This window comes from Cornus florida, unplaced genomic scaffold (assembly GCF_030987335.1).
Source record: "Cornus florida cultivar Cherokee Brave unplaced genomic scaffold, ASM3098733v1 CherokeeBrave_3.0.0_Hap2_Chr11, whole genome shotgun sequence".
NCBI lineage: Eukaryota > Viridiplantae > Streptophyta > Magnoliopsida > Cornales > Cornaceae > Cornus > Cornus florida.
In genome coordinates, this window is record NW_026775581.1 from 132218130 (window position 1) to 132243351 (window position 25222).

Below are 25222 nucleotides of genomic sequence, written 5' to 3' on the forward strand. Positions count from 1 at the left end.
TTATTAGGTAATTTTGAGTTTTATAGAATTTATATTAATTAATAAATAAATACTGAAATACTGAAAAACTTTGCACATTTAATAATAGTATATATATATATATATATATATATATATATATAATATGCATTATATATTTAATTTTATATTGAAAAATAAGTAAAGATAAGGCTTGAGTCGCTGGACCTTAGATAATAGACACGTAAAAAAATATTTTGCCCTAAATCTCTCACTCTCTCAGTCAGTCAGTACTCGCCTCCTTTCAATCTCTCATCTAAACAGACGAAGTAACGAACCCTAAGCTAACCCTCGCCTCCTCTGAAGTCTGACCTCTCAGGCTCTCATCGCCTTCGCTTGAGTCGCCTCCTCTCATCTCCTCAGTCATCATCGCCCTCGCCTGAGTCGCTTCCTCTCAAGTCTCATCTGAAGCTTTCTCGTCAATTCAGTCCTCATCGCCCTCGCCATCTCAGATTTTGTCATTAATCATCTCCGATCTTAGATTACTCGGTAAGTCCTTGATCGATCTGTCACTCCCATCTCAGATTTCTCATCACTCATTCATCCTCACTCTCATCTCAGATTTTATTGCGGGCAAAAATTTGAATTTTGACATTTTGATAGTTTGATAGTTGCCTCCTCTCAAGTCTCATCTGAAAATTTCAAACTATCAGATTTTTGTGTGTAGCATACCAGATTTTATTGCAGGCAAAAATCTGAATTCAGTATGCAATAGTTATTATATTTTTGTGTGTAGCATATGGTGGTGTTGTAATTCAGTATTTTATTTTATTAATTTAGTATTTAGAATTTCAAACTATCAGTTTTTTTATTTTGAAAGGTTATTCAGATTTCAGTATGGGATGTAATATTATACAATTAAAACTATCAGACTTAAGTAGTTAAGTATCAGATTTCAGTATGGGATGTAATATTATACAATTAAAACTATCAGACTTAAGTAGTTAAGTATCAGTTTTATTTTCTGTATTTGTATTTATTTATATTTAAATTTTTGATATTGTATTATGTTAAGTAATGGAAGTTATGAAACACTATTGAGTTACAAGTTACAACTTACAATATTTCAGTGTTAAATTCGGGGAACATTTCAGTGTTACAACTTACAACACTGCAAAAAGGAAACAAATCAAACAGTTAATAGTTCTTATGGAACCGAACTGAAACCGAACCAATTCTACGATTCGGTTCCATACTATACGGTTTCGACCGAAGTCGTGTGCACCCCTAAATATTACCTTAAAGAATGAAGGAAGCCCAAGTAGCAGTGGCGGACACAGAGGGGGGTTTGGGTGGGCTTGAGTTCCCCCCCCCCCCCAAAAAAAAATTTTAGTATAGCATGTTCAGCCTAATTTTTTTTTTTTTTTTTAATAGTAGTATTAGCCCCCCTTTTAACCCATTCAAAAAAAAATTGCTTATGAAATTGTATAATTAAATTTATGTTCAATACTATTTCCCATTGACAATTCCTGAAAGTAAGATGAGTATCCAAAGTAGGAGGATGGGCTTCTTCCGTGTGGTGGGCCTGGATGACTTAATTAAGGGCTCAAACTCTTGAACAGAGAGAGAGATGAGTGGTAATACTCGGACATTGTTTTATTACTATATAAGTAATAAAATATGATAAATGACAGCAAGTATCCGCTGTAGCCAACTTAAAATGTTGAAATGGTCTCTCAGCTCTCTTACTAGAGCTCTGGGTTCGAGTCCCGGCTGCGGAATTGTTTTTTAACTTATTTCTGAAAGCGGATTATATATATTTTTTTCCAAAGAAACTTTCTTCTTCTGTCTTTGGGCCGGGCGAAATTACATTTATGGACTCTTTATTACTAAATAATAATAAATCGTATGGGTTAGGCCCATTTCATTATCTTGGTGGCCCACATACTGATAACAGTGTGCTAAAAAGTGGACAACATAAGATTTAAAAAAAAAAAAGAAGACAACTTAAGATTATATTATACTACTATGTGTAATATAGCTTATAGAAAAATTCGTATGTGGAGCATGCATAGCAGGACAGAACCCAAGTGTGTGTGTATATATATATATATTGGATAGAAAAGCAAATTTTCACTAAAAATTATAGGGCATAACTGACTTTTCACCCTTATATTTAATGTCTATTAACCCACTAACTGCCTTAGAGGAGGTTAGAGTAATAACCTCAAATCACTCCATGTGGGTGAGATTTGCCCAAACCTTAAGGAAGGTGAGTTTAATTTACCCCTAAATTTGTATATATAAAAATCTAGATCGACAAACTTGTCTTCAATTTATTTCATATTTTCAAATTGAAAACAAAGTTTTACTTTGACTTTCTGAATTGGGAATACTTGCTTTTCTAGTTTTAGCATATCTAAACTGAAAACATGACTCACATCAGTTCAACAATATGCAAAATAGGTTATTGGTATGGTTTGAACCCTACTTGCAAGACTAGTTTATATTAAAATTTTGACTGAATTTAACAACTTGGCCTCTAAAACATTTTTAAATAAATAAATTTGATTAAACTCCAAAACATTAATAAAGCCTCTGGACTTCAAAATACTATGAAATATGAAAATTTTATTTTATATTTAAGTTAGTGAGAGTATAACTAATGTAGTAAAGGTATATAAATAGAATAGTTGTCTTTAAATAATAATAATAAAGGGTAAGACTTGTGGTAATTTCCCTTAATATTACCTTAAAGAATGAAGGAAGCCCAAGTAGGAGGATGGGCTTCTTCTGTGTGGTGGGCCAGGATGCCCTAATTAAGGGCCCAAACTCTTGAAGAGAGAGATGAGTGGTGGCCTCATTCTAAATACTCGTACATTGTTTTATTACTACATAAATAATAAAATATGGTAAACCTAACAAAAATCCGCTGTAGCCAACTTAAAATGTTGAAATGGTCTCTCAGCTCTCTTACGAGAGCTCCGGGTTCGAGTCCCGGCAGCGGAATTGTTTTTTAACTTATTTCTGATAGCGGATTATATATTTTTTTTCGAAAGAAACTTTCTTCTTCTGTCTTTGGGCCGGGCGAAATTACATTTATGGACTCTTTATTACTAAAAAATAATAAATCGTATGGGTTAGGCCCATCTCATTATCTTGGTGGCCCACATACTGATAACAGTGTGCTAAAAAGTAGACAACATAAGATTTAAAAAAAAAAAAAACAGAGAACATAAGATTATATTATACTCCTATATGACATTCCACTGCATTTTTTGTTCAAGTAGCATTTGGATGACTTTCATTTCATTTATGTAGCTGGTGATGTGCGTGCGTGTATATATATATATATAAAATAGAACTCTCAAATCCTTGATCAAATTGTGCAGGAGCTTGTGAAGGCCTGCATAGCATACCGGAAGAAACTTAGTAGTTCAGCTTTTATCCCGAAACCTTTGTACCTCAGATCAAGAATTGGAGGAGAAGAAAAATATTATTACCAGGTGCAGAATTTTTTTATACATCACATAAAAGATGGAATGTGAGAATAATTCAATGTTTTTGGGCTTTGTCAATTGTAAATCAATGTTTTCAATTGCAGTAATGCAGATGGAAGTGCCACATACAAGAGCATCTTAGGGGCTGACATATATATATATATATATATATATATATATATATATTAGTGCATCTCTCATAATATGTAGCGAAACGCTCGTTTTAATCTGTGGTCCAGTGATATCTCTTATCCTTTCAAAGTAAAAAGAGTATATCCTTTCCCCCAATAAGGAGTTTTTTTGCCATTTTTCAGAGAACTGAACTAAATTAATACTTTGCTCCCAAACAAGTAATAACCATTTTATTAAGCTCTTTCAGTTATGTTATGACAAGTCTAACAAGAAAATAATTCAAAAATTGTTTGTTCAGTGTGATACATCACAACAAAAGGTTTCAAAAACTTTTTGGAACAATTCATCAGAACATTTTTTCAACTATACATTGAAATTTATGATTACTGTCAAATTAACATAATTAGGTAGAAACTCGGTGAAGCGTTTGGCGGTTTTCTCAAGTAGCTAGTTGTTAGATGTATGAATAACATGGTGGAACATAGTAGGAGGATTGTCTTTGTAACTTAAAAGTTCAAACAAAGTTTTATTGATTTTAAAAGCAGTGATAGTAACATATTCATTTACACTCGCAATGCAGTTTTTTTCCTTCCTGAAAAAAAAAATTGTTTGAATATTGAACCATTGACAAGCACTCTGTAATTAATATTGAGAGCTCCATCAATCTGAATACCCCTCCTGGTTCTAATTCTATCTGATCGATCACGTGGGTTCGATGGGATATTTAAGCAACCGAAAGAAAAATAAAATTAATAACATGGTCCAATGTTTCAAACTCAAATTTCTAAAGAAATTAAATGCTATCATCAAATGATATTAGAAGTGTCATTTTCTACATCAGTTGATATGGATTTTTGCATACAAATTGGTCCGTATAAGCACCATGTCCTTTATGAGATACCCCTATGCTGTGAAAAATGGAATCACCGGTCAACTAATGTCACAATCTATTGCTTTCAAATCTGTGTCTTTGAAACATCCTGCATTGGAATGAGGCATCTATATCTAAATTCCTTCACTTTCTCCTGAATTTTCTAACTTAGCTTTCCTCTTTGCCAAACATGAAGTCCCTTATTTTCTCATTCCCACCTTCTCCACTTCTCTTCTGCATATTCCTAATTTTATTCAATATTCCTCTATCTTCAAATGATGATACTTATCAATGGTATACAAGTTGTGGTAGTCTTTTCAACTGTGGCATGCTCACTCCGGTGGATTACCCTTTTCGGGTAAGTGATCAACCTGCAAATTGTGGCTATCCTGGACTAGAGATAGAATGTGATGATGGTAAGCCTAATATAGTGATTATGAATGTGAAATACCACATTTTGGGTATCAAACAAAATGCTAAAGTTCTCGAAATCACGAGAGATGACTTCATGGATGATACTTGTGTAGATAAATTTGTGAATACAACCCTTGATTCCACACTATTTGAGTATGCTTCAGGTTATGAAAATGTTACATTTTTGTATGGTTGTCCACCTTCTGATGTTCCTATTCCGGGACAATTCACTTGTCCCATTGATGGGGTTGCTAACACGAATGGTTATGTTACGGTTGGAGCTCAAGGCCCCGGGCCATGTCATGCTAGCGTTGTTGTGCCCATTCCAAGCAGATTTATTAGGGATGTTGTGAATTTGACGCGTTTAAATCAAGTCATTAGGGACGGGTTTGAGGTGAAATGGAAGGTTGATGATACAACATGCAGCGAATGCAGAAGCTCAAATGGACGATGCGGATATGACCTTGTTTTGAATCAGTTTTCTTGCTTTTGCCCGAATCAGTCCTCCGGATCCAAGACGTGCAATGCTGCACTGGATGGTGGAGGTGGTTCCCCGGGTGCTTCTCCGACTGCACCAGGTATGTACTCACCTCTTTTCCTTTGAAAGGAAATATAACTGGGCAAGAGAATTTATTAAACTAAAGTTCAAGCGTGACACATTAAACAACGAGTACTGTAATTGAGTTTCCAAAAAGAAAATATTCTATGAGTGTGATCGAATTTGGATCTGTGCGCCAGATCCATAGTGGGCTGGGATGAGCTTCGTTTTCTACTCTAGCCCATATTTGAACCCAGGCTAATTTAAATGCCCATTTTATTACTGGGTCAGTCCCAGCACATCTTCATGTAGAAATGGGTTTGTTTTTATTGGGCTAACCCAGGTGGTTTTTGGATGTTAGGACGCTGGCCCAGTTTTAACCCAATACAATCCGAGTCAAAAAGCAGGTCCCACATTGTGTTCTAGCTTTACGTAGTGTACACGCCAAACGCATGGAGGTTTGTTACTTTGTTTTGGATTCACAAGAGGTCAAAAATGTGATTTGGATAATAACCGTCTGATTATGTAACGGATGGAGATCTTTTACTCGGTCAAAACAAAACATAAATTGCCAACCAATCTAGATAACAGAATTTAATAATATAGTTGTTGGGACGACAGGTGGGGAGTACTATAATTAGCTAGGTAGGCGGAACAAAAGGATGCTAAATTATTATACCATAAAAATAAAATTGTAAGATATATTTATTTTATATGTAAAATTGTTAAAAGTCAAAATCTAAAATATAAAATAAAATAACCTATGCTTAAATCTAAAACTAGGCATAGTTCTCTTAAGAGAAACAATAAGAGGGTGTTATTGAACAGTGTATAACTTGGACAAGTTGGTAATTTGAGGAGTCAATCTAAACCTAATTTAATGTATAAAAGTATCAATCATTGATCAATGTAACCGGACCTTTAACCCAAGCACAACCCAAGTTGAAAGTTTTAAACCTTATTTGAGCTTGGGTTAAATAATAATAATAACAAATAAATAAATAAAAAACTAGTTGAACTCAGCTTGAGTTGCAATTGAGTTCTAGCTAATCCTTAATACAAATCTAATCCAATTAAGTTCTAGCTAATATTTTTCATCCCAAGTCCCAACACAATTGCAAAAGTGATTATTTAAAGTAAGGAAGAATCAGAGTTAGTTGGATTATTACAAGACTTAATTTGAATTCAAGAGTCTCTGTCTTGCAAGTTATCTAAATGCTCTGAGTTCACATTTCACATATGATAAATAGAAATTTAAATTGTTATATCACAAACCAATCCGTGTGAAATTATTATTTAGGTGACTATAACAGTTAATTGATAATTTATATTATATTTTTATCTTAAATTGTTAACGTACAAGAGCAGTTTCGTGATGATTAGTAAGGTCTTTGAAAGGTGCTCCCCTCTTAGATTTCTGAACTGATTCTTACGTATTGGGAATTTGGAGGGGAGGGGTAATTTTTTATTATTAAAGACTATTATACAATATGTTGGCCAATTTATTGGACATTTTTGTGATCCTTTTCTTTTGATGGCTTGTTAAACAATGTCATTGGTATAATTTTAAAATACAATTCACATTGTACAACAAGTATCAAATACTAAGTACGTATTAGTAATATTGATATAAACATATCAACATCATGAGAGTCTTAATAAGTCAAGAAAAATCCCGGGTCTTTCTGAGTCACATTTCCTTTGAGTGATCTTTACCATCTAGTGAAGTCATGTCTAGTTCCAGATTCCTCCATCCGCTCTCAACCACCTAACTATTCCCCATTACTCATCAATATCATCATCTCCCAAACACTCTCTCTTCACTCGGCTTCCTTCAAATGGATTCCCAAATCCTCTCAACCTCTAATTTCTTCTTCCCGCTTTTCTTCCTACAATTCTTAATTTTGGTTCAAATTCCACCGTCTTTGAGCAACCCATACCAATTGTACCTCAAAACCTGTGGTACAAAGTTCAGCTGTGGCACCATCACCGGAATAGGTTATCCTTTCCGCGGACAGGAACAACCCAAAAACTGCGGCTATCCGGGACTAGTCCTCAATTGCAAGAACAACAATATCACCACTATCAACATCATGAACTTGACATACAGAGTACTGGGTTTGGATCAGACCACACAAGTTATGAAGATTGCTAGAGAAGATGTTATGGAATCAACTTGTCCACAGAAATTAGTTAACACCACTCTTGATTATGCTATCTTCGATTTTGCCTCTCAATATCCTAACATCACCTATCTTTTTGGCTGCCCGACTTCATTTAACCTGCCGCCGGGGCTTAACCCACTTAACCTTACGGGTATTAACCTTCCTGTTTTAGACCCAATTACTTCCTGTGGACATAATGGTGTTTATGTCGTCCTTGGAGCCCTAGGCCCTGGGATCTATTGTAATGCCAGTGTTATTGTTCCAGTATTTAAAGAAATGGATTTGGGAGAATCCACGAAGGTTACAGATTGGGATAAAGTAGTCCGAGACGGGTTCGAGGTTAGATGGAAGGTGGATAATAAAGTGTGCAGCGACTGCACCGGGTCAAATGGACAGTGTGGGTATGATGTTGCTTCAAAACAATCCACCTGTTATTGCCCCGACCCGCCTTACCTGTCCAGTAAGTGCCCAACGGCTATCGGAGGTACAACGTTGTCTATACAAAACCCGGGTAAGTCCTCCATATTTATAAATCACTTCCTTCTATTTTGCACAAAAGTTGTCGGTCTCTTATCAGCTTAAAAATCTTTTTCCTATTACCATAGTCCATATTGTAAATCAAGAGATAGGGTTTTGCTGAGACTCCAAAACATGGTGGGACTCGCAAAGTTTTCTCTCTCATGTAAGTAGTCGGTTAGTTGACTCTCACTATGAATAGAATTATCTATTCACAATACAGTAGGGAACATGAGATTTAGTTGAATTGAGCGGGTAGGATTTGGAAAAATTACAGTTTGTATAATTTTTTGAGAGACTCAAATTTAAATCGAATAATTAACCTTAACTAAGTTATACAAAAACGGGAGGATATAAAATGACAAAATTTAAGTCACATATAATAAGAATGAGAGTGAAAGTATGCGCGAAATATGACAGTAACACTCATTTAAAAGAATTAAGTGACTTAACTCACATATTAAAATATTTATCACCATTGGTCCTACTTTAGATAGCATCAATGAAGTGTGACTCTAATTTGGATTCTATATATGTAGATTTTTTATTTATTATTATTATTTTTTTTTGACTAACTTTGCTCATACTAATGTATTTTGATTCGGTGATGATTTCATAAAGTCCCAAGTTCCACATGGGAGATGCAATAATCACAATCCACTATTATTATTTAACTTCACGAAGTATCTGCAAGATTGATTTCTTTACAAAGTTCAATGCAAAGTAAACATTGAACTTCTACATGTCAAAAGATTACAACGGTATTTTTTTATTATATATATATATATATATTATTATTATTATAAGCACACACATATAGGTAGATTGATCTAAGATACCCCTCAATCCCTCATCGATGGTTCTTTTCACGTGTCTTAAAAACCTCCTCCAAAAGCAGTCTAATGGGGTTTTCTTTTTCCTTCTAAATAAATTTGAGAAATATCTCTATTATCGGAAAGGTCTGATGGTCGATGGAATTAAACGCGTGGAAGGGACTTTCACATGTGGATGGCTTTTGTACTTTGCTTACTTTTATTTTGGGATCTTATGAAAAGTAAGATGAGTTTGAGTTTTTGGTAGGTATGAATTAAAAGTTGAAAGAAATGTTGAACGTTTAATTCAAATTACCAAAATTGGTCTGTTCTTTCTAATTTTCTAAGTGACCAAAAAGAAGTTAGTGGTTCCTCTGTTAACCATCTCTCTGCTTCTCTTCATAACCAAACAGAGGATGACGACTTTTTTTCTTGCCTCATCTTATTTTCCTCTCTGTCCTCAATCACTTAACTTTCTGCTTTCTAATGCCTAGACTAAACATGTCTCTTAAATCAAATCGAAAGTTTGATCAATGAACAATACTTGGGTCCAATTCAAATTAGATGAACTTCATTCAACCTACTAATGTGACCCAATAAAATTGTGAACATTTCGTCCTCAAAATCTACCCTCCTTACAAGAAAAGGCGCCGTAAGTGTTAAAATTAAATCGGACATTGTCTAATTTTTGCTTTTGGACATGTATTTTAAATCTAACTTTTATTTTTGGACTCTTATTTTAGATCTATTGGGCCACATCAGCAGGTTGGATGAAGTGTTGGACCCAAGTATTGTCCCGATGAATCCCATCTTTTTCAACATCTTGTTCTGATGTTCATCAAAATGAACATCTCTATTCATCTGTCCTTTTCATCAAAAGCAGGTTACAAAGTTCCCACAGGTTATTAAAAAGTCGATGAGGCACAATTTGTTTAGACCAAGGCCATTTTTTTAGTTCTAGTTTTACCTAAAATTTATTTATTTTTGTCCGATGATGGTAGTGTCAGGCCTCTTTGAGTAACCTATAATTCACCACCGAGCACATGCAGTTCACTTATCCCACATTCACATAGCAATTATCGAGAAAATTTCAGGTGGGCCAACGAAGGCAAGAGTCTTTGTTGTTAGACTATATCCTTGTTTTTGCCGCTAGTTCATAAATTTCTAGTCATTGTTGACCAGATTATTTACTAGGATTTTTATATTGCTAATCTTAAATCAAACTGAAACTTTTCGATCATGAGTGAACTCTCTCTTAGAAGCTAACTTGTATCTTTCTGGCATGACTGTGCCTACGTAGTGGCCACAAGAGAGTATGTGAGATAAAATTGGGATGAAATTGTGGGATAGGGACAGGGATAGGATTGAGAGAGAGAGATCGTGAAATGAATTCGCCTTAGAAAGGGACTGTTAGGACATAACATGTATATGTTATTTTTGGTCATGAATTCGTACCTTCGGAATTACAATAGAGCAATTTTGCAGTTGTCCACCCTCGAATTTCTTATATATTTAGTGCTAGGAATTCTAGAATCTGGGCGGCTATTCGACTTTGATCTTTTGACGTGTTACAACGGTCATAGTGGTGTTAATATTAAAATTGAAAAATCAGTTGGTTTCCTCAGAGGTGGATATGCTTTCTCGGCCAGTCATTCAAATTTCAATTTGAAATGAGGAGCTTTCAGGAAAAAAGTATGACTATGAATTGATTTGGAGTACACATAGTAATACTTTCTCATAGATTCCGTGCAGAGAAAACATTAAATATTTGTATTTATTTAGACTATGTTAACCTTTTCAATTGCAACAGAAGCTTACATTTATTTGTCGATGGTACTCATTTTCTTCTAGTTATGATGGTTGATGAGAAATCAAAATTTCTAGTGTGTAAGTTTGACGGAATGCTCCATCCCCTCTATGAATTTGGGTAGCTTCAAAATTTTCATAGCTCATCTATTTCTATTTCTCTATGTTGAAAATGGATCCCCACCTCTTCCCAACCTCCTTTCTCATCCTCGTGTTCATGATCTTCATCTTAATCCATGCCCCGAGATCTGTATACGCCGATGATGAGCGATTCACAACTTGCCGTGATCAGCTGGTTCAGTGTGGAAACCTTCCGAACATGCGCTATCCTTTCTGGGGAGGGAACCGACCCGAATACTGTGGTCACCCAGGTTTTAACCTAAGCTGCCAAGAAAATGTCCCAAGGCTCACAATTCGGTCAAGAACATATCGAGTGCTAGATATCGACAACACAACACAAACTCTCACGGTTGCTCTAGATGATTTCTGGAATAATATTTGTCCAAAATATCTCTATAATGCTACCTTGGATTCCAACCTCTTCAGCTATACTTCCAATACAGTGAACTTCACTCTCTACTATGGTTGCCCCTTAATTCCTGGCCAAGCACTACTGCCTAGTCAGTTTAGTTGCTCACCGAATGGTACCGCCACCAGCAGCTATTACGCGCCCTATTTAGGGACCATCACCATTGAAGGGTCATCAACTTCAACATGCAGTGACATACTCATTGTTCATGTTTTCCAAACAGCAGCTGTGGCTTTAACAACCACGGTACCTTCAATAATGATTGGAGCAGCTCTCGACCAAGGTTTTGAGTTGCGGTGGCAAGCAAATGATACAATCTGCAGCGAATGTGTAGGATCTGGTGGGCGATGTGGGTATGATTTGGATTCCAATTTGTTTACTTGCTACTGCGCGGATCAACCTTATACATTAGTGTGTAATGGGACTCAAAGTGGAACTGGTATGTGCCCCTAATCTTGTTGCTCGATCTTGTTTAGCTATAACTCATATGTTTAGAAGGTAAAGGTCCATGATCACTCTAGATTGTTGGCTGGTCTAAGCTTTTGTCCTTGTTTTTTTGCTTCTTCATAGTCATACGACTCATACCAGGCTAACTCCAGAGGTTTCTCATGGTCCAGAATCACTAGGACTATGTTTTTCCAAGTTTTCCAACTTTATATATGGTCCTGGAGTTTACAAAGTGACTTATAGTTTTTGGTGCCTATTTCAACTTTGGTTATAGGGTACATAATACCCTCTAGCAGTAGTCAATATTGATGTCTCGGAAGCTTGGTTTAAATCCTAGAACTTGCTCTGTCACATATACCCAATCCAGCCTCGTTCTTGATCCTGTCCAAGTACATCAAAAACCTTCAAAATATCGTGCTTATCTGCTTCCCTTCACTAGCTCTTACCTTCAAAAGGAATTACATACATATTGAAAAATGGATACCCAAAATAATAAAATGGTAGTGTCATACAAAACTGCTAAATGCCTCCATACAGACTACAAGTCATATAGAGCAAGAATGAAAGTAAGAGTGAGAGTGGAGCATGAAAACTACAAAATTTAATTAAAAAAGAGAGGGTGAAAGTGCACATGAAACATGAGAGTGACACCCATCTAAAAGAATTGTGTGACTTTAGTTCATATATTAAAGTATTTACCACCATTGGTCTTTAGTTTAGAAAGCCTCTCTCACTAAGTTACATGGAGCGGGAGCGAGTGCGTCAAAGTCTAAATTTTTTAAAAGTGGGAGCGTCTATATACTAAGTTTAAATAAAATTATATAAGGTCATGGCATATAGATATTTTGTTTTTTTTTTTTTATTTATTTAAATCCATATGCAAATATATTCATTGTTATTTATTCAATTAATGATATATATATATATATATATATATATATATATAATAAATAAGCTAACTTTTTTCATTAATAAATGCGTGGTTTTTTTTGTAATATTCTCCAATTGGAAAGTTTTTTAGTGATATATTTTCAAACATATATATATATATATATATATATATATATATATATATGGTAGTATAGCAATGCCATATAACTGGGGCACATGTGCAGTTTAAGTAATTAATTTATATATTGAATAATAATATAAATAATAAATCTATATATGATAATATAAGTGTTCCATATAAATTTAAGTGTATAAAGTGAATTAGTAAGAAAATCGCACCTTCCACCGTCAATCACCAATCCTTTTTTGAGAGGCTTTGGGTTGGTTTATTGTGGCGAGCTCCGGATCTTCTGCTCATTTCATAAATAAAAAAAAATTCGGCACACTGTGGACGAATTGTGTAACTAAGCTCTCTCTAACAATAGGAATATTGCTCACACTGGTGTATTTTGATGGTAATTTCCACATCACTGATGCATCCAAAAACATCCCACATCGGAGAAGCAATAATCACAATCCACTGATTTATCAGTCAAGATTGATGTCTTTATAAAGTTCAATGCAAAGTAAACATTAAACTTCTAAATGTCAAAGCATTGGTGGAAAATATAGTATTCAAGATTAAACAAAACAAAATAAAATAATAATAATAAATAAAATAAAATATAAAGAATCTAGAACGAGGCTAGTATATATTAGATACTATGTATTTAAGATAATTTGCACCTCTGAGTTTGGTCATTTGACTTGGACCAATTTTTATATGGCGCGATACATCGGATTTAGGTTTATGTGGTTTGTAACTTTGGATCGCTTGACCCATGGCTTGGATTTGGGTTTGTGATTTGGACCATCTGACCTTTGGTTTGAACCCACTTAAAGAGTGTATTTTTAGGTTACATGGTGCCTATTAGTCAAGGGCGGACTTAGAAATTGTTAATGAGATGAACTAATATTTTTTTGGATGAACTAATAATAATAATAAATTTTTTATTTTTTTGGACTGGGCTAAAATTAGGTATAATATAAATATTTTTTTGGTGGGCCCAAGCCCCCACCCCTAGATCCATGTAATAGGGATTGAGTGTGTTTGTTTGAATTTGAGTTGCATCTCCTCATCTTAGTTCTAATCATCACACCAGTGATCACACCTATTCTATTTTAACCTTCCACTTGTTAACTTGGATTTATTCTCCAACAGTCACCAACAGTAATGTATTGGATGCGTACATATTTGATGTGTTTGGTGTTGGATCTCACCAAAATTTTTGGAGGATGAATATGATGGTGCCTGCAACTACTTTTATATACTCTAATAGGTAGATTAACAACCACATATACCAAGTATGTAGAATCCAAGTAAGCAAAATATAATTACTTTTAATAGTTGTGGAAGTTTATTGGCAAGTTTTATTCACAACAAAATTTTACTGTAATAAATATTACAAAGGTATTACAAAGGTATTTTATATTATATCATTATATATGCAAACACATATATAGATTCATTGATTTTAGATATTTTTCGTGCATGGTTCTTTTCACGTGTCTTAAAACCTCCTCCAAATTAAACGTGTGGAAGGGACTTTTAAATCTAGATATTTGTTCTTTGCTTACTTTTATTTTGGGATGCTATGAAATATATTGATTGATAAGCCAAGTGAGTTTTTGGTAGGTTTGAATGAAACACTTTAAAAGAAATGTTGAGTGTGGCTAATTTCTTTTCTTTATTATCTTTTTGGGTAGATTTTGGTTCCTTAATTCCGTAGAAGATACGGTTAGCCCTTTTTGTAGTGATCAAAATAATGTGATCAATCTAGTACTTTTGCAAGGATATAATTCAAAATTACCAAAATTTCCATCAGACTCCATATAACTCAGCAAAATAAAGTACTTAGGCTTCACCTTTTTCTTAGTTGTCATCATTTCCTTTTGGCATTTTAGTAGTGACTTGGTTTACCCGAACTTAGGGAATTTTACCTGCCATGTTGGACATGTTGGTAATTTTGCAACATTAAGAGCACAATTTCTGGACTTTTACATGCCCACTAGCTCACCTCATGTCAGCAAGTTGACTTCTCAAGAAGCCATTAATGGCATCAAATTTAGTTCACCAAACTAGTTATATTATGCCAAAATCATCCTTCCCAACCATTCCAATCCTTCTAGTTGGACAGATAATCAGATTCTATATGCCATGTATATTGAATCTTCGAACAACAATTACGTGGGGTCATCTTAATTTTTGTATATAAAGGTTAGAATGTGTGAGGCTCCTTTTATTATAGAGTTAGGGTCCATTTGAAGGATTTGAAAAGGATCAGATATATGCAATTTTTCCTCTATTCGTAGATGCGATTTAAAACTCATTGGACATGTTTAATGTGAATCCGGGTACTGCTGTTTTTGACTTTGATCATGGTGGTGTTAATATTAAAATCCAAAAGCAGCTGCTTTCTTGTGAGGTTGATATGCTTACCCCACCAGCCCACCTAGAATTCCAAATTTTGTTGGTACCCTTTCGGTTTCAAGTGGGCCATCATGTAATTATTCTCTTTATATATATATAAAAAAAAATTCAAAAAAAAAAAAGTTGTAAATGCATGGTCATAAATAATCTATCTAAATCCCGTGCAGAAAACGTTTGCTATTTTAGATTTGTATTTATTTAGACTATGTCAACTTTTTCCATTCCAATAGAAGCTTCCACCTATTTGAAAATTAAGCTTCCACAAATGTGCTCTACTTTGTCAATGGTACTCAGTTTCTTGTTGTGATAGTTGCTGATAAAATCAAATTTTCAATAGTGTCCACATCCTGGGTTTGAATTTGAGGACACTCCATCCCCTCTTATGAATTTGGGGTAGCTTCAAAATTTTCGTAGCTCATCTCACTCTGAAAAAATGGATCCCCACCTCTTCCCAACCTCCTTTCTCATCTTTCTGTTCATGATCTTCATCTTAATCCGCGTGCCGAGATCTGTGTGTGCCAATGATGACCGATTCACGACCTGTGGTGATCAGTTGTTTGGGTGTGGAAAAATTTCCAAGATAGGCTATCCTTTCTGGGGAATGAATCGACCTGGGTACTGTGGTCACCCAGGTTTCAACCTAAGTTGCCAAGGAGATGTCACAAGCCTCAAAATTCTGTCAACAACATTCCGAGTTCTAGAAATCAACAGCACAGTACAGAAACTCACAGTTGCTAGAGACGATTTGTGGAATAATATTTGTCCAACAAATTTTGTTAATGCTACCTTGGATTGGAGTCTCTTCAGCTATTCTTCTGATATTGCCAACTTGACTCTATTGTATGGTTGCCCCTCGATTCCTGTCCAAGTGCCTGTGCCTAGACAGTTTAGTTGCCCAGCGAATAGTAATAACAACAACAGCTATTACGAGCCCTTTTCAGGGACCGGTACCATTCCTGGGTTAACATGCAGTAACGAAGTCATAGTTCAAGTTTCCCAATCAGCAGCTACGACTGCTTTAGATTTAACAAGCACTACTTCACCTTCAAAACGTCTTGAAGCAGCTCTTGAGGGTGGTTTTGGGTTGTCGTGGCAAGCAAATGATGCAGTCTGCAGCCAATGTGTGAAATCCGGTGGGCGATGTGGGTATAATGATTCGAATTTGTTTACTTGCTACTGCTCGGATCAACCTTATACGTTACAGTGTAATGGGATTCCAAGCGGAACTGGTATGTGCCCCCTAATCTTCTTGCTCCATCTTGTACGTTTAGCTATAACTCATATATTCAGAAGATAATAAGGTCCATGATAGCTATAGATTGTCGGCTGGTCTAAGGATTTCGTCCTTGTTTTTCACTTCTTCATAGGCATTCCAGGCTAGCTCCAGAGGTTTCTCATGGTCCAAAATCACTAGGTCGACTATGGTATACAAACTTTATATATAGTCCTGGAATTTACAAGTGTCCTTGAAGGTGCAATCAATTGCAACTTTCACAAGTGTCCTTGAATTAGGTATATCTATCCATCAATTGATCATTCAAGTGAACAAGTAATTATTTGTGTGAATGACTCAATCCAAGATGAGATAGACGCAGCCTAGCCTTTTGATCACAAGTGTTGTCTGGATTTTTAATTTAGCATGGCAGTATAGAAAGGACCGGGAGAAGTTATGAGGGCAGGGGCATATTAATCCTATTAATAAGTTGTTATAATGATAAAAGTTTAAACTAACAAACACGAGAATTTATGTTCCATCTCGCAAAATAATGTAATGGTCAAGTAGCACCTCACCTAGGCAGGGTAATACTCATTTATAGTGTCTTTAAATGCAAATATACTCGTTGTATACCATGTAAGAAGCCTCCACTGTCCAATTGTCCATCCTTCGTTGCCAATATTGAGAAGGGATGTAAGTGGGCAGTGCTCCTGAACAAAGTATGTGATTTTCGGAAATGGTCGAAGTGTACACTATATAGGTAAGAAACCTCCACTGTCCATCCTCCATTGGAAAAATTGTGAAAGCCTAAGTTGCCATTTTTCAACTTTGGTTATAGAGTAACACCCTCTAGCTGTAGTCAATGTTGACATCTCGGAAGTTTGGTTCATTTCCAAGGCCTAAACCAAGTATGTACCCAAAATAACAAAATGGGCTTGTCACACAAACCTGCTGAATAGGGTTGCCTTTGGAGTGCTTCCATACCATTTTTTCTTCTTACTTTATTATCAATATTGACTCCTCCAACTTTGACTTGTAGCTTTCATTTTCTATAAATTATTAATGATAATATTAATCGTGCTTTTAATTGGAAAAATACATATTAATCGTGCCGGTAGTCTGATTAGAGGTGACCCTACAACCAAACACGGTGAATCAACCATTCCTGTAGCGCGTGTGGGCAGGTTAATGCTTCCGAAAGTCTACATATGACTCTTACGTTGGTAATTAAAAATTAAATTAATTAGTTAATTTAAAGCTAGATTAGTTATCATTATAATAATAACACTATTTGTGTGTGTGAAAGCAGTCTTTATTGACTTGGTTTTTGTTCTTGTGATAATACAATATAATATATACAGTATATGTTTGGTTCTCTCGTACTTTCCAGATGCGATCGGTGGTTGAGAATTTTGGCCATTTAAGCTTTTGTGGGGATTCGAGTTAGTTTCGTTTCCCATGTATAACAAAATTAAAACCAAGAGTTGGTAAATCTAAATTAATTTGGTAACTCTAAATTAATTGACTATTGTTTTTTCTTATACATGAGATGTTTCGAGATCAACTATACCGGTGGGTACACACCATGCGTAGCGAAGGAGTCCAGATTTTATCATTTAACAAAAAAATATTAATTATTTCATAATTTTTTTTTTATTGTTAATTATTTTATTGCTGACCAAAATTATTCCATAACAATAATAGTGTCTTATATGATAAATCAAGAGGTGTGGGCATCTCGATGGGATGAGGTTGACTTCTAAGGATAAGATCGATCAAACGAAGTTTGAATTGAACAGTTACAAAACTATAATGTGCACTACGAGTAATTTAAAATACTGAATACACTTAAAAGAACATTTCAAATATATATATAATACCGATATTTAAATTTTATGACAAATAAGACTCTAATATAGGTCAAAATGTGCTGGAATCCTCTTCAAAAGGTTCCAACATTGATTCAATAATAGAGAGAAGAGACTCACCAATCATCTTCCTCCGCCTCATCTTCCTCGTCTTCGCCCTCTAATTGTAGAAGTGGCAGCGGCAGCGGCGGTGGTGGAGAGGCCGAAGAAAAGAGAAGAAGATAATGGGTAACACCCAGGGTAAGTGAGGTCTAATTACTATCATCAGGGCGAAATAAAGATCTGTAAAATCACTGCGAATAGTCCTTATCCAGTGCCCAGTAACATATTTTTTTCTTTATTAAATTCTGATTTTCTGATTGCTTTCTTCCATGGAAAATATGAGATTTCTGTTTTTTTTTTTCTTTCCAATTTCTTCTACTGAGTATATGTTGTAGGAGTTTCTGATTGGTTAATAATGGGAATTGAAGCATGCTTTTTCTGGAGGTCCTGGTAGGTAAAAGACTGGGTTTTGAAGCGTATCAGAGAAGAAAGAGGGGAGAGGAGGGAGAGAAGGCAGGAGAGAGAGACGAGAGAGGGGCAATTTTGGAATTAAGGAGGGAATTTATGACACGTGACTGTCACATGGGCTTTTTAACGGCTATATCTGACGGCACACTCACGGAAGGGGCAATTTGCACCAATTTTTCAAAATAAACGTTATATGCATATTTTGTAATAAAAGGGTGTTATATGCAGAATAAATAATTAGGGTGTTTTTTTGGCAGTTTACATAAATATATATATATATGTTTGTGGGTGGCAAATTGGAATGGCACGAAAACAGACCCCACAACAGTCTCGAGTCAACGAAAGCAGCCAGCCAGCCAGGCTTCGTCCCAGGTAATTCAACGTTCAAAATTCCAACCACTCTCACACTGCTTCAAATCCTCTCTCTGTCCTACGCACCATGACTCTCTCACTCCTCCACCCAAATGACGCTCTCTCACTCCTCCACTTCTCTTTTCTCCTTCTCTACGATCGTCGCCGCCGTCCTCGTCGTCTTCTCCGGTTACCTCACGCCGTCGTTTTGCAATGACGTCACCTACTCCGATTGTGACCCTACCTTCACCTGCGGTTCGATCAGCAACATTACCTATCCATTCACCGGCGGCGACCGACCCGACTCTTGCGGCCCACCTGGGTTCCGACTCACATGCCGGGACAACCACACCGAGTTCACCACCAACTCGGTGACTTACCGAGTTCTTCAGATAAACCAAACTGAAAAAACCATAACCCTTGCCAGGTTAGACCTATGGAACAACACTTGTCCCCCAAAATTCATTAACTCCACTCTCGATTCTACTATTTTCGACACCAATTTGAGAAATGAGGATCTTACGCTGTTCTATGGTTGTTCTCCTCCGACTATAAGCGTTGAAGCTCACAATCTGTTTAATTGCAGTGTGAGTGGATTAATTTCTAGTGTTGCTATTTACTTGATTGGTCCGGTTCCAAGTGATCCGATAGTCCAGTTCATTAGTTGCAATGTTAGCATCACGGTTCCAGTACTCAGGGAGGCCGGTGAGAGGCTCATCGGCAATCGGTCCACTTTGACTCTGAGGGATGTTTTGATGGAAGGTTTTAGCGTGAATTATAGTGACCCATATGATAATCAGTGCTCGGAATGTACCCGACTTGGTGGGCGATGCACATTTGATTCGAATTCGGAACAACCTGTTTGTATGTGCAGTAATGGACAGTGCCCTGTAAATAAATCTCCTCCTAGTCCTAGTCTAAGAGCAGGTACTGTACCTTTCTTGCCATATAAGTGATAGTTATTGTTACTTGTTAAAGATTTATTCATAATTCAATATCATTCGAGTATAATTGAATGGGAGGAAAGAGTACTCTTTCCCCCCAAACCAGGTAAAGAGGTTAGTATAATTTAATTTAATTGGTTTTTTACATAGAAATGCTTTGCTGATTACTGTTGAATAGTGTTTTATGGGAGTAGTATTATCATTAAATTATGTTTGACAAGGCACTTATATATGGTGGATGTGGCATAGCAAATAGAGTATAGTGCGTAGTATATCTGGTCACCTTCATTAATTGTGGTCTCATCTCTGGAAGTGTAGGCAAATGTTTTTGACTTCTGATTCCGTGTCTATAAATGTAGTGTGACCATCAGTGCATGGTTAGTTCTCTCTTTATTCTTAGCATTTTAGGGTCTTAAGAGTACCCAACATAAAAAATTTAATTCACCTTTTGGCATGTTATCCTCTATTAGCTCAATTCCATCAGTCTTCTCTCATCTTTCTTAAAGAAACATTGTTGTACTTTCACACTTCACAATCCCTATGATTTCCCACATTTATGGTCCTCTAATTTCAGAATACAATAGATTGATGAATTTTTCTGTCTTACATAAATAGAACATGGAACTTCAAATTTGTTGTACTGCTCTTTGTTGATAATATGTTCTTTTCTTAGAAATGTGGGTGTACAATATATGAAACATAAAGACTTAGAGAAGCCATACCTTCTGTAACCAACTTCACCAACCATTGTCTAGGTCCTGAACTAGAACCTTTTGGAACCAACATGGCTGACCATGATGCCTAGGTCCTGAAATAGATTAGTTGTTTCCGTAACTGGACTTCAACATGCCCACAAAATCTGATTTTGAACAAGTCTGGAATTCTTTATTCTTTAACTAAGTGCTCCTTGTAGTCATCATGACTCGGTTGCATAGTTATTAATAATAGATTTTATTCAACATAATTGAATAGGACATGCTGCAGAGAATTGGAATGGTACCCAAGGTACAACTCAACTTCCCTTACCTTGTTGTCAACATTCTGAATTTAAATAATTTAACAGTGTGAAATATGCCAAGCTAGGGTGGTTGCATCTAATTCGCCAAACGGCCTGTAGTTCTTCACAGAGCTCATTTGCCAGTTGCAAAATCTCGTCTTTTCCCAATAGACATAGTTACCCCTTTGCATGGGGTCTCACACCTACGATGTGCACATACTTGTGCTGTGTATATATCTTAATATATAACTTCAATGCAGAATTTGCGAAGCCAAGGCACAAAATCAGATAGGTTTCCTGTTATTTGTAGTTTTCCTTTTAAACCGTGGATATTGAAGTTCCACAAGTGATAGTTTTTGGATGCTGTATTTGAAGATTCTTTATTTACATAATTTAATAGCTGGGAAACTGCCACAAATTGTGCATTTTATCATCTCACATATTTGGTTTGTACAAGGACATTTCTTTTTAAATCAAATGCTCTGATGCTGAAACTTTCCTGAAAAGTGTTGAGACTGTTTCCTTGTTCTCCTTCCCTTTAATTTTATGGAGGATTTTGTGTTTTTTTCATTGGAATTATACGACTTTCACCACTGTTAGAATAATGTCGCTGTGCATATTAATTCTTTATATTGTTGATCCTCTAATTGGATCACAAGATGCTGTAATAAAAGTTCTACTCCATGAGATACTTCTAGTTTAATATGGTATCCTATCTACCTGAAATTCCTTGGTCCTCTTTCTACTTTCACTGATAAGTTTGATTTATTTCATTTTCCCCTTTTTTTTTTTTTTTTCTTTTTTTTTCAAATTTGACTTTTTCGAATATGGGAAATTACAAAAAATAAAATAAAATAAAGGAATTACAGAGAAGAAACCAAAAACAAAATTATTGGTTGCTGAAGTTCCAGTTATTTCATTTCGTGTCTGTATTAGTTTAATGCGAGATGGGATGTGCCCCTTTTGTATCTATTGTTTATCAATATTAATCTCTGATTTTATGGTTCATTGCTCTGGTGTTTACTTTTGATCTATGAACACCACCGGCAATTCTGGACAAGGTTTAATTTATTCACAGCAATGCTCGAGATGATCAACTTTATAAAGGGTGATAAGCTAACAACGTAATGGCAAAATTTGGGCTATATGGAACAGTTTGAGATGGACTATTTATACTCTTTTTATCTTATTTTGTTTGTGGTTAACTGCAATGGCACATTCAATACAACGAGTTACAAGCTCATCTATTTCTTTGAAATTTTACATAGCAAATCTTTAATTTGACTTTCTATTACCTGCATTTTTGTTTCTTGGGCATTCGAGAGAAGAAATATTTTAGTAGATCCTTTTTCTATTTCAGTGCTTTCAAAATCATCACTTGCTTCTTACTTGGTGTTTGAACTCAGTGAAAGGATGTTTGCATCTATACAGACTGCTAGCTAACAATCTAAGTGGATTAGTTTATTGAAAAGGGTTGTAAAGAGAAGATCAGTTACCAACAGACTAATTGGAAGAATACAATTCAACTATGGATCACTATCTAATCTAATTCGATTTAGTCATTCCTGTTTCATCTAACGTTACTGGATCTCATGATTGTTGCAGGGAGCAGTGGCAAGAAAAGTGAAAATGTGACACTTCCAATAGGTATTATGCCATACCGTTAGGAATCGTTGATAATTTCAAGTTCCAACATGGTTAGTGGCTTGGTAAAGAAGTTTAATTCCTTTTCTTTTATTTCCAGGCCTCGCCATTGGAGGTACAGTCTTTATTTGCGTTGGCCTAGTATGGTTTTTCTTATCCTGGAGACAAAAGAAAAAACAACGGCTTGCTGCAGCATCTTTGCAAACTAAAAGCAAAGACCTTGAGGCTCCTCCTTCAAGTAAAGGCCTTACTACCACTCCTTCAACTAATTTCTCCCAAAGCATTCCTTCTTATCCCTCCTCAAAGTCCGATCTTGAAAATGCAAGCACCTACTTTGGAGCTCAGGTCTTCACCTATGCTGAACTCGAAGAAGCCACTGAAAATTTTGATGCTTCTAGAGAACTTGGAGATGGTGGCTTTGGCACTGTGTACTATGGTATGAGGATAAACCCTTGTTTATCTAATCTATACCAATATAACTAGTCATTTTATAATTGGTTGTCTTTCTGAACTGGTTCTTTCAATTCTATCAGGCAAGCTCAAAGATGGTCGCATAGTTGCAGTTAAGCGTCTATACGAGAACAATTTCAAGCGTGTGGAGCAATTTGTGAATGAAGTTCGGATCCTGACTACTTTACGGCATGAGAACCTTGTGACACTACATGGATGCACATCAAAACGAAGCCGAGAACTCCTCCTTGTTTATGAGTATATCTCTAACGGAACGGTGGCCGATCATCTACATGGAAAACGATCAAATTCTGGTTTGCTTTCTTGGCCTGTCCGATTGAACATTGCCATAGAAACAGCTGAGGCTCTGGCTTACCTTCATGCATCGGATGTCATTCATCGCGATGTTAAAACCAACAACATTCTCCTGGAGAATGATTTCCACGTAAAAGTGGCTGACTTTGGTCTGTCTCGCTTGTTTCCCAATGATGTAACCCATGTGTCGACTGCTCCACAAGGGACGCCTGGCTACGTTGATCCTGAGTACTACCAGTGCTATCAACTAACCGAGAAGAGTGATGTTTATAGCTTTGGGGTTGTCTTGGTTGAGCTCATCTCATCAAAACAAGCCGTGGACACTAACAGGCATCGGCATGACATTAATTTGGCTAACATGGCTGTCAACAAAATCCAAAATCATACATTGCATGAGTTGGTCGATCCAAGCATTGGGTTTGAAACAGATAGCACTGTGAGGAGGATGGCTACATTGGTGGCACAGTTAGCTTTCCGTTGTCTGCAACAGGAGAAGGACATGAGGCCTTCAATGGGAGAAGTGCTGGAGGCTTTGAAAGGAATCAAGAATGAAGAGTACAATGCAGAGAAAGCAGAGATAGTGGACATTGTGGACATTATGGAGGATGATGTTGGGCTTCTGAAGGCTAACCCTCCCCCATTTTCGCCGGATTCACATAAATGGGTTAGCAGCTCTACTACACCTAATTCTAGTGGTTGAAATATCCTTTTCATTTTGCTTCAAGTATTAAAAGTAGGTGATAATAGTATTGTTAACACTCGTGAACTGATGTTAATGAGTGGGTTAGAATTTCATTTTCTTTGATCTACTACCTCGCTTTGTTTTGTTGTTCATAGAAAGATAAAACTTGAGACAACGTCTATAGAAGTGAGTTTGAGGAGGAATGTATATAGTAAATATAGCTGTCAAGAACCTAATAATGTTTCATATTTTGGATTTACATATACATTGTCATTTTGTATGATTGAGTAATGTATTAGCCATTTGGGATTTTGAATGCATGGTCTATTCCTTTTGTGTTTTTACATTACATTTTGAGTTACTTTCCAAATAAATACATTATATATACGTCTTATGGTATGATTGTCATGAGGGTGCTTTTTATTTATCAATTGTATTCAGATTAATAATAGTTTTTCAATTTAGTGCTAAGCCGGCACTCATAATGATAGGTCTCTTGGCGTTGGCGAAGATTTATCCTTTTCTTTTTCTAAATAAAGAAATCACCCCACTGTTTTGTAGACCTAGCGAACTTGAAGATAAAGGTTTTGAAATACAGTAGCGCGTGTTACAATAAAAATTCAATTTTCTTTACAATTTTGGTAGTCTTATCAATTATCATGAAAGGAGTCGATGTATGTATCTAGTTCTTTTTTATTTCCCCTTTGTGTATGTGGAAGTATACAAAGCAGGAGGTGGATCTTGACCCAACTTTCAGGTTGCTTTATTAGGATCCAAAGGTGACGGGTCCAAAATTGGAAAATAGTCTCTTTGTGAGGAGGTAAGACTATTCTTTTAAGACATTTTAGTGGCAGGAGTCTTGAATAATAAAATCAAAAATCATTCCCGTATATTATTTGGATGTATTGATGGGATATACTCCGTACATAATATATATATATATATATATATATATATATATAAAATTACATATTTAAATTCTAAGTAGACATGTGTCTTCCCATCAGTGTGTCATGTCGTTAGCCGAGTAGGAACAAAAATCAATCAAATATTGCACAATTCTAATATTTACTCTAAGTCAGAATGTTAAATAAATAAAATAATTAAAAATATGTATATATCTCAATCCTTCAACT

At 35.7% G+C, this 25222-nt stretch overlaps 3 protein-coding genes across 5 annotated transcripts; all 3 read left to right on the forward strand.

The window, feature by feature from the left end:
* The first annotated feature begins 4651 nt into the window (after positions 1 to 4651).
* Positions 4652 to 5479, forward strand: LOC132282160 (LEAF RUST 10 DISEASE-RESISTANCE LOCUS RECEPTOR-LIKE PROTEIN KINASE-like 2.4). Its single transcript, XM_059783782.1, has one exon. The coding sequence runs from the start codon at positions 4652 to 4654 to the stop codon at positions 5477 to 5479; it is 828 nt and encodes a 275-aa protein (XP_059639765.1).
* Positions 5480 to 7108: 1629 nt separating this feature from the next.
* On the forward strand, positions 7109 to 24366 carry LOC132284080 (LEAF RUST 10 DISEASE-RESISTANCE LOCUS RECEPTOR-LIKE PROTEIN KINASE-like 1.4). 3 transcript variants are annotated; one of them, XM_059786145.1, is made up of 4 exons: positions 7109 to 8089; positions 22601 to 22642; positions 22740 to 23075; positions 23173 to 24366. In XM_059786145.1, the coding sequence occupies exons 1-4, from the start codon at positions 7252 to 7254 to the stop codon at positions 24102 to 24104; spliced, it is 2148 nt and encodes a 715-aa protein (XP_059642128.1). In that variant the 5' UTR covers positions 7109 to 7251; the 3' UTR covers positions 24105 to 24366. The 3 variants fall into 3 exon arrangements, with proteins under 3 accessions (XP_059642128.1, XP_059642130.1, XP_059642129.1); XM_059786147.1 differs by lacking the exon at positions 7109 to 8089 and adding an exon at positions 15371 to 16338; XM_059786146.1 differs by lacking the exon at positions 7109 to 8089 and adding an exon at positions 18756 to 19981.
* LOC132284083 (LEAF RUST 10 DISEASE-RESISTANCE LOCUS RECEPTOR-LIKE PROTEIN KINASE-like 2.7) lies at positions 8100 to 12797 on the forward strand. Its single transcript, XM_059786150.1, has one exon. The coding sequence runs from the start codon at positions 10876 to 10878 to the stop codon at positions 11692 to 11694; it is 819 nt and encodes a 272-aa protein (XP_059642133.1). The 5' UTR covers positions 8100 to 10875; the 3' UTR covers positions 11695 to 12797.
* Positions 24367 to 25222: the final 856 nt, after the last annotated feature.

Excerpts from the sequence above, each read along its gene's own strand:
- LOC132282160 (XM_059783782.1), top strand. The coding sequence starts at position 4,652 with ATGAAGTCCCTTATTTTCTCATTCCCACCTTCTCCACTTCTCTTCTGC.
- LOC132284080 (XM_059786145.1), top strand. The coding sequence starts at position 7,252 with ATGGATTCCCAAATCCTCTCAACCTCTAATTTCTTCTTCCCGCTTTTC. Across the intron at positions 8,090-22,600 it reads GTTGTCTATACAAAACCCGG|GGAGCAGTGGCAAGAAAAGT; the intron begins GTAAGTCCTCCA and ends TGATTGTTGCAG. Across the intron at positions 22,643-22,739 it reads AAATGTGACACTTCCAATAG|GCCTCGCCATTGGAGGTACA; the intron begins GTATTATGCCAT and ends TTTTATTTCCAG.
- LOC132284083 (XM_059786150.1), top strand. The coding sequence starts at position 10,876 with ATGTTGAAAATGGATCCCCACCTCTTCCCAACCTCCTTTCTCATCCTC.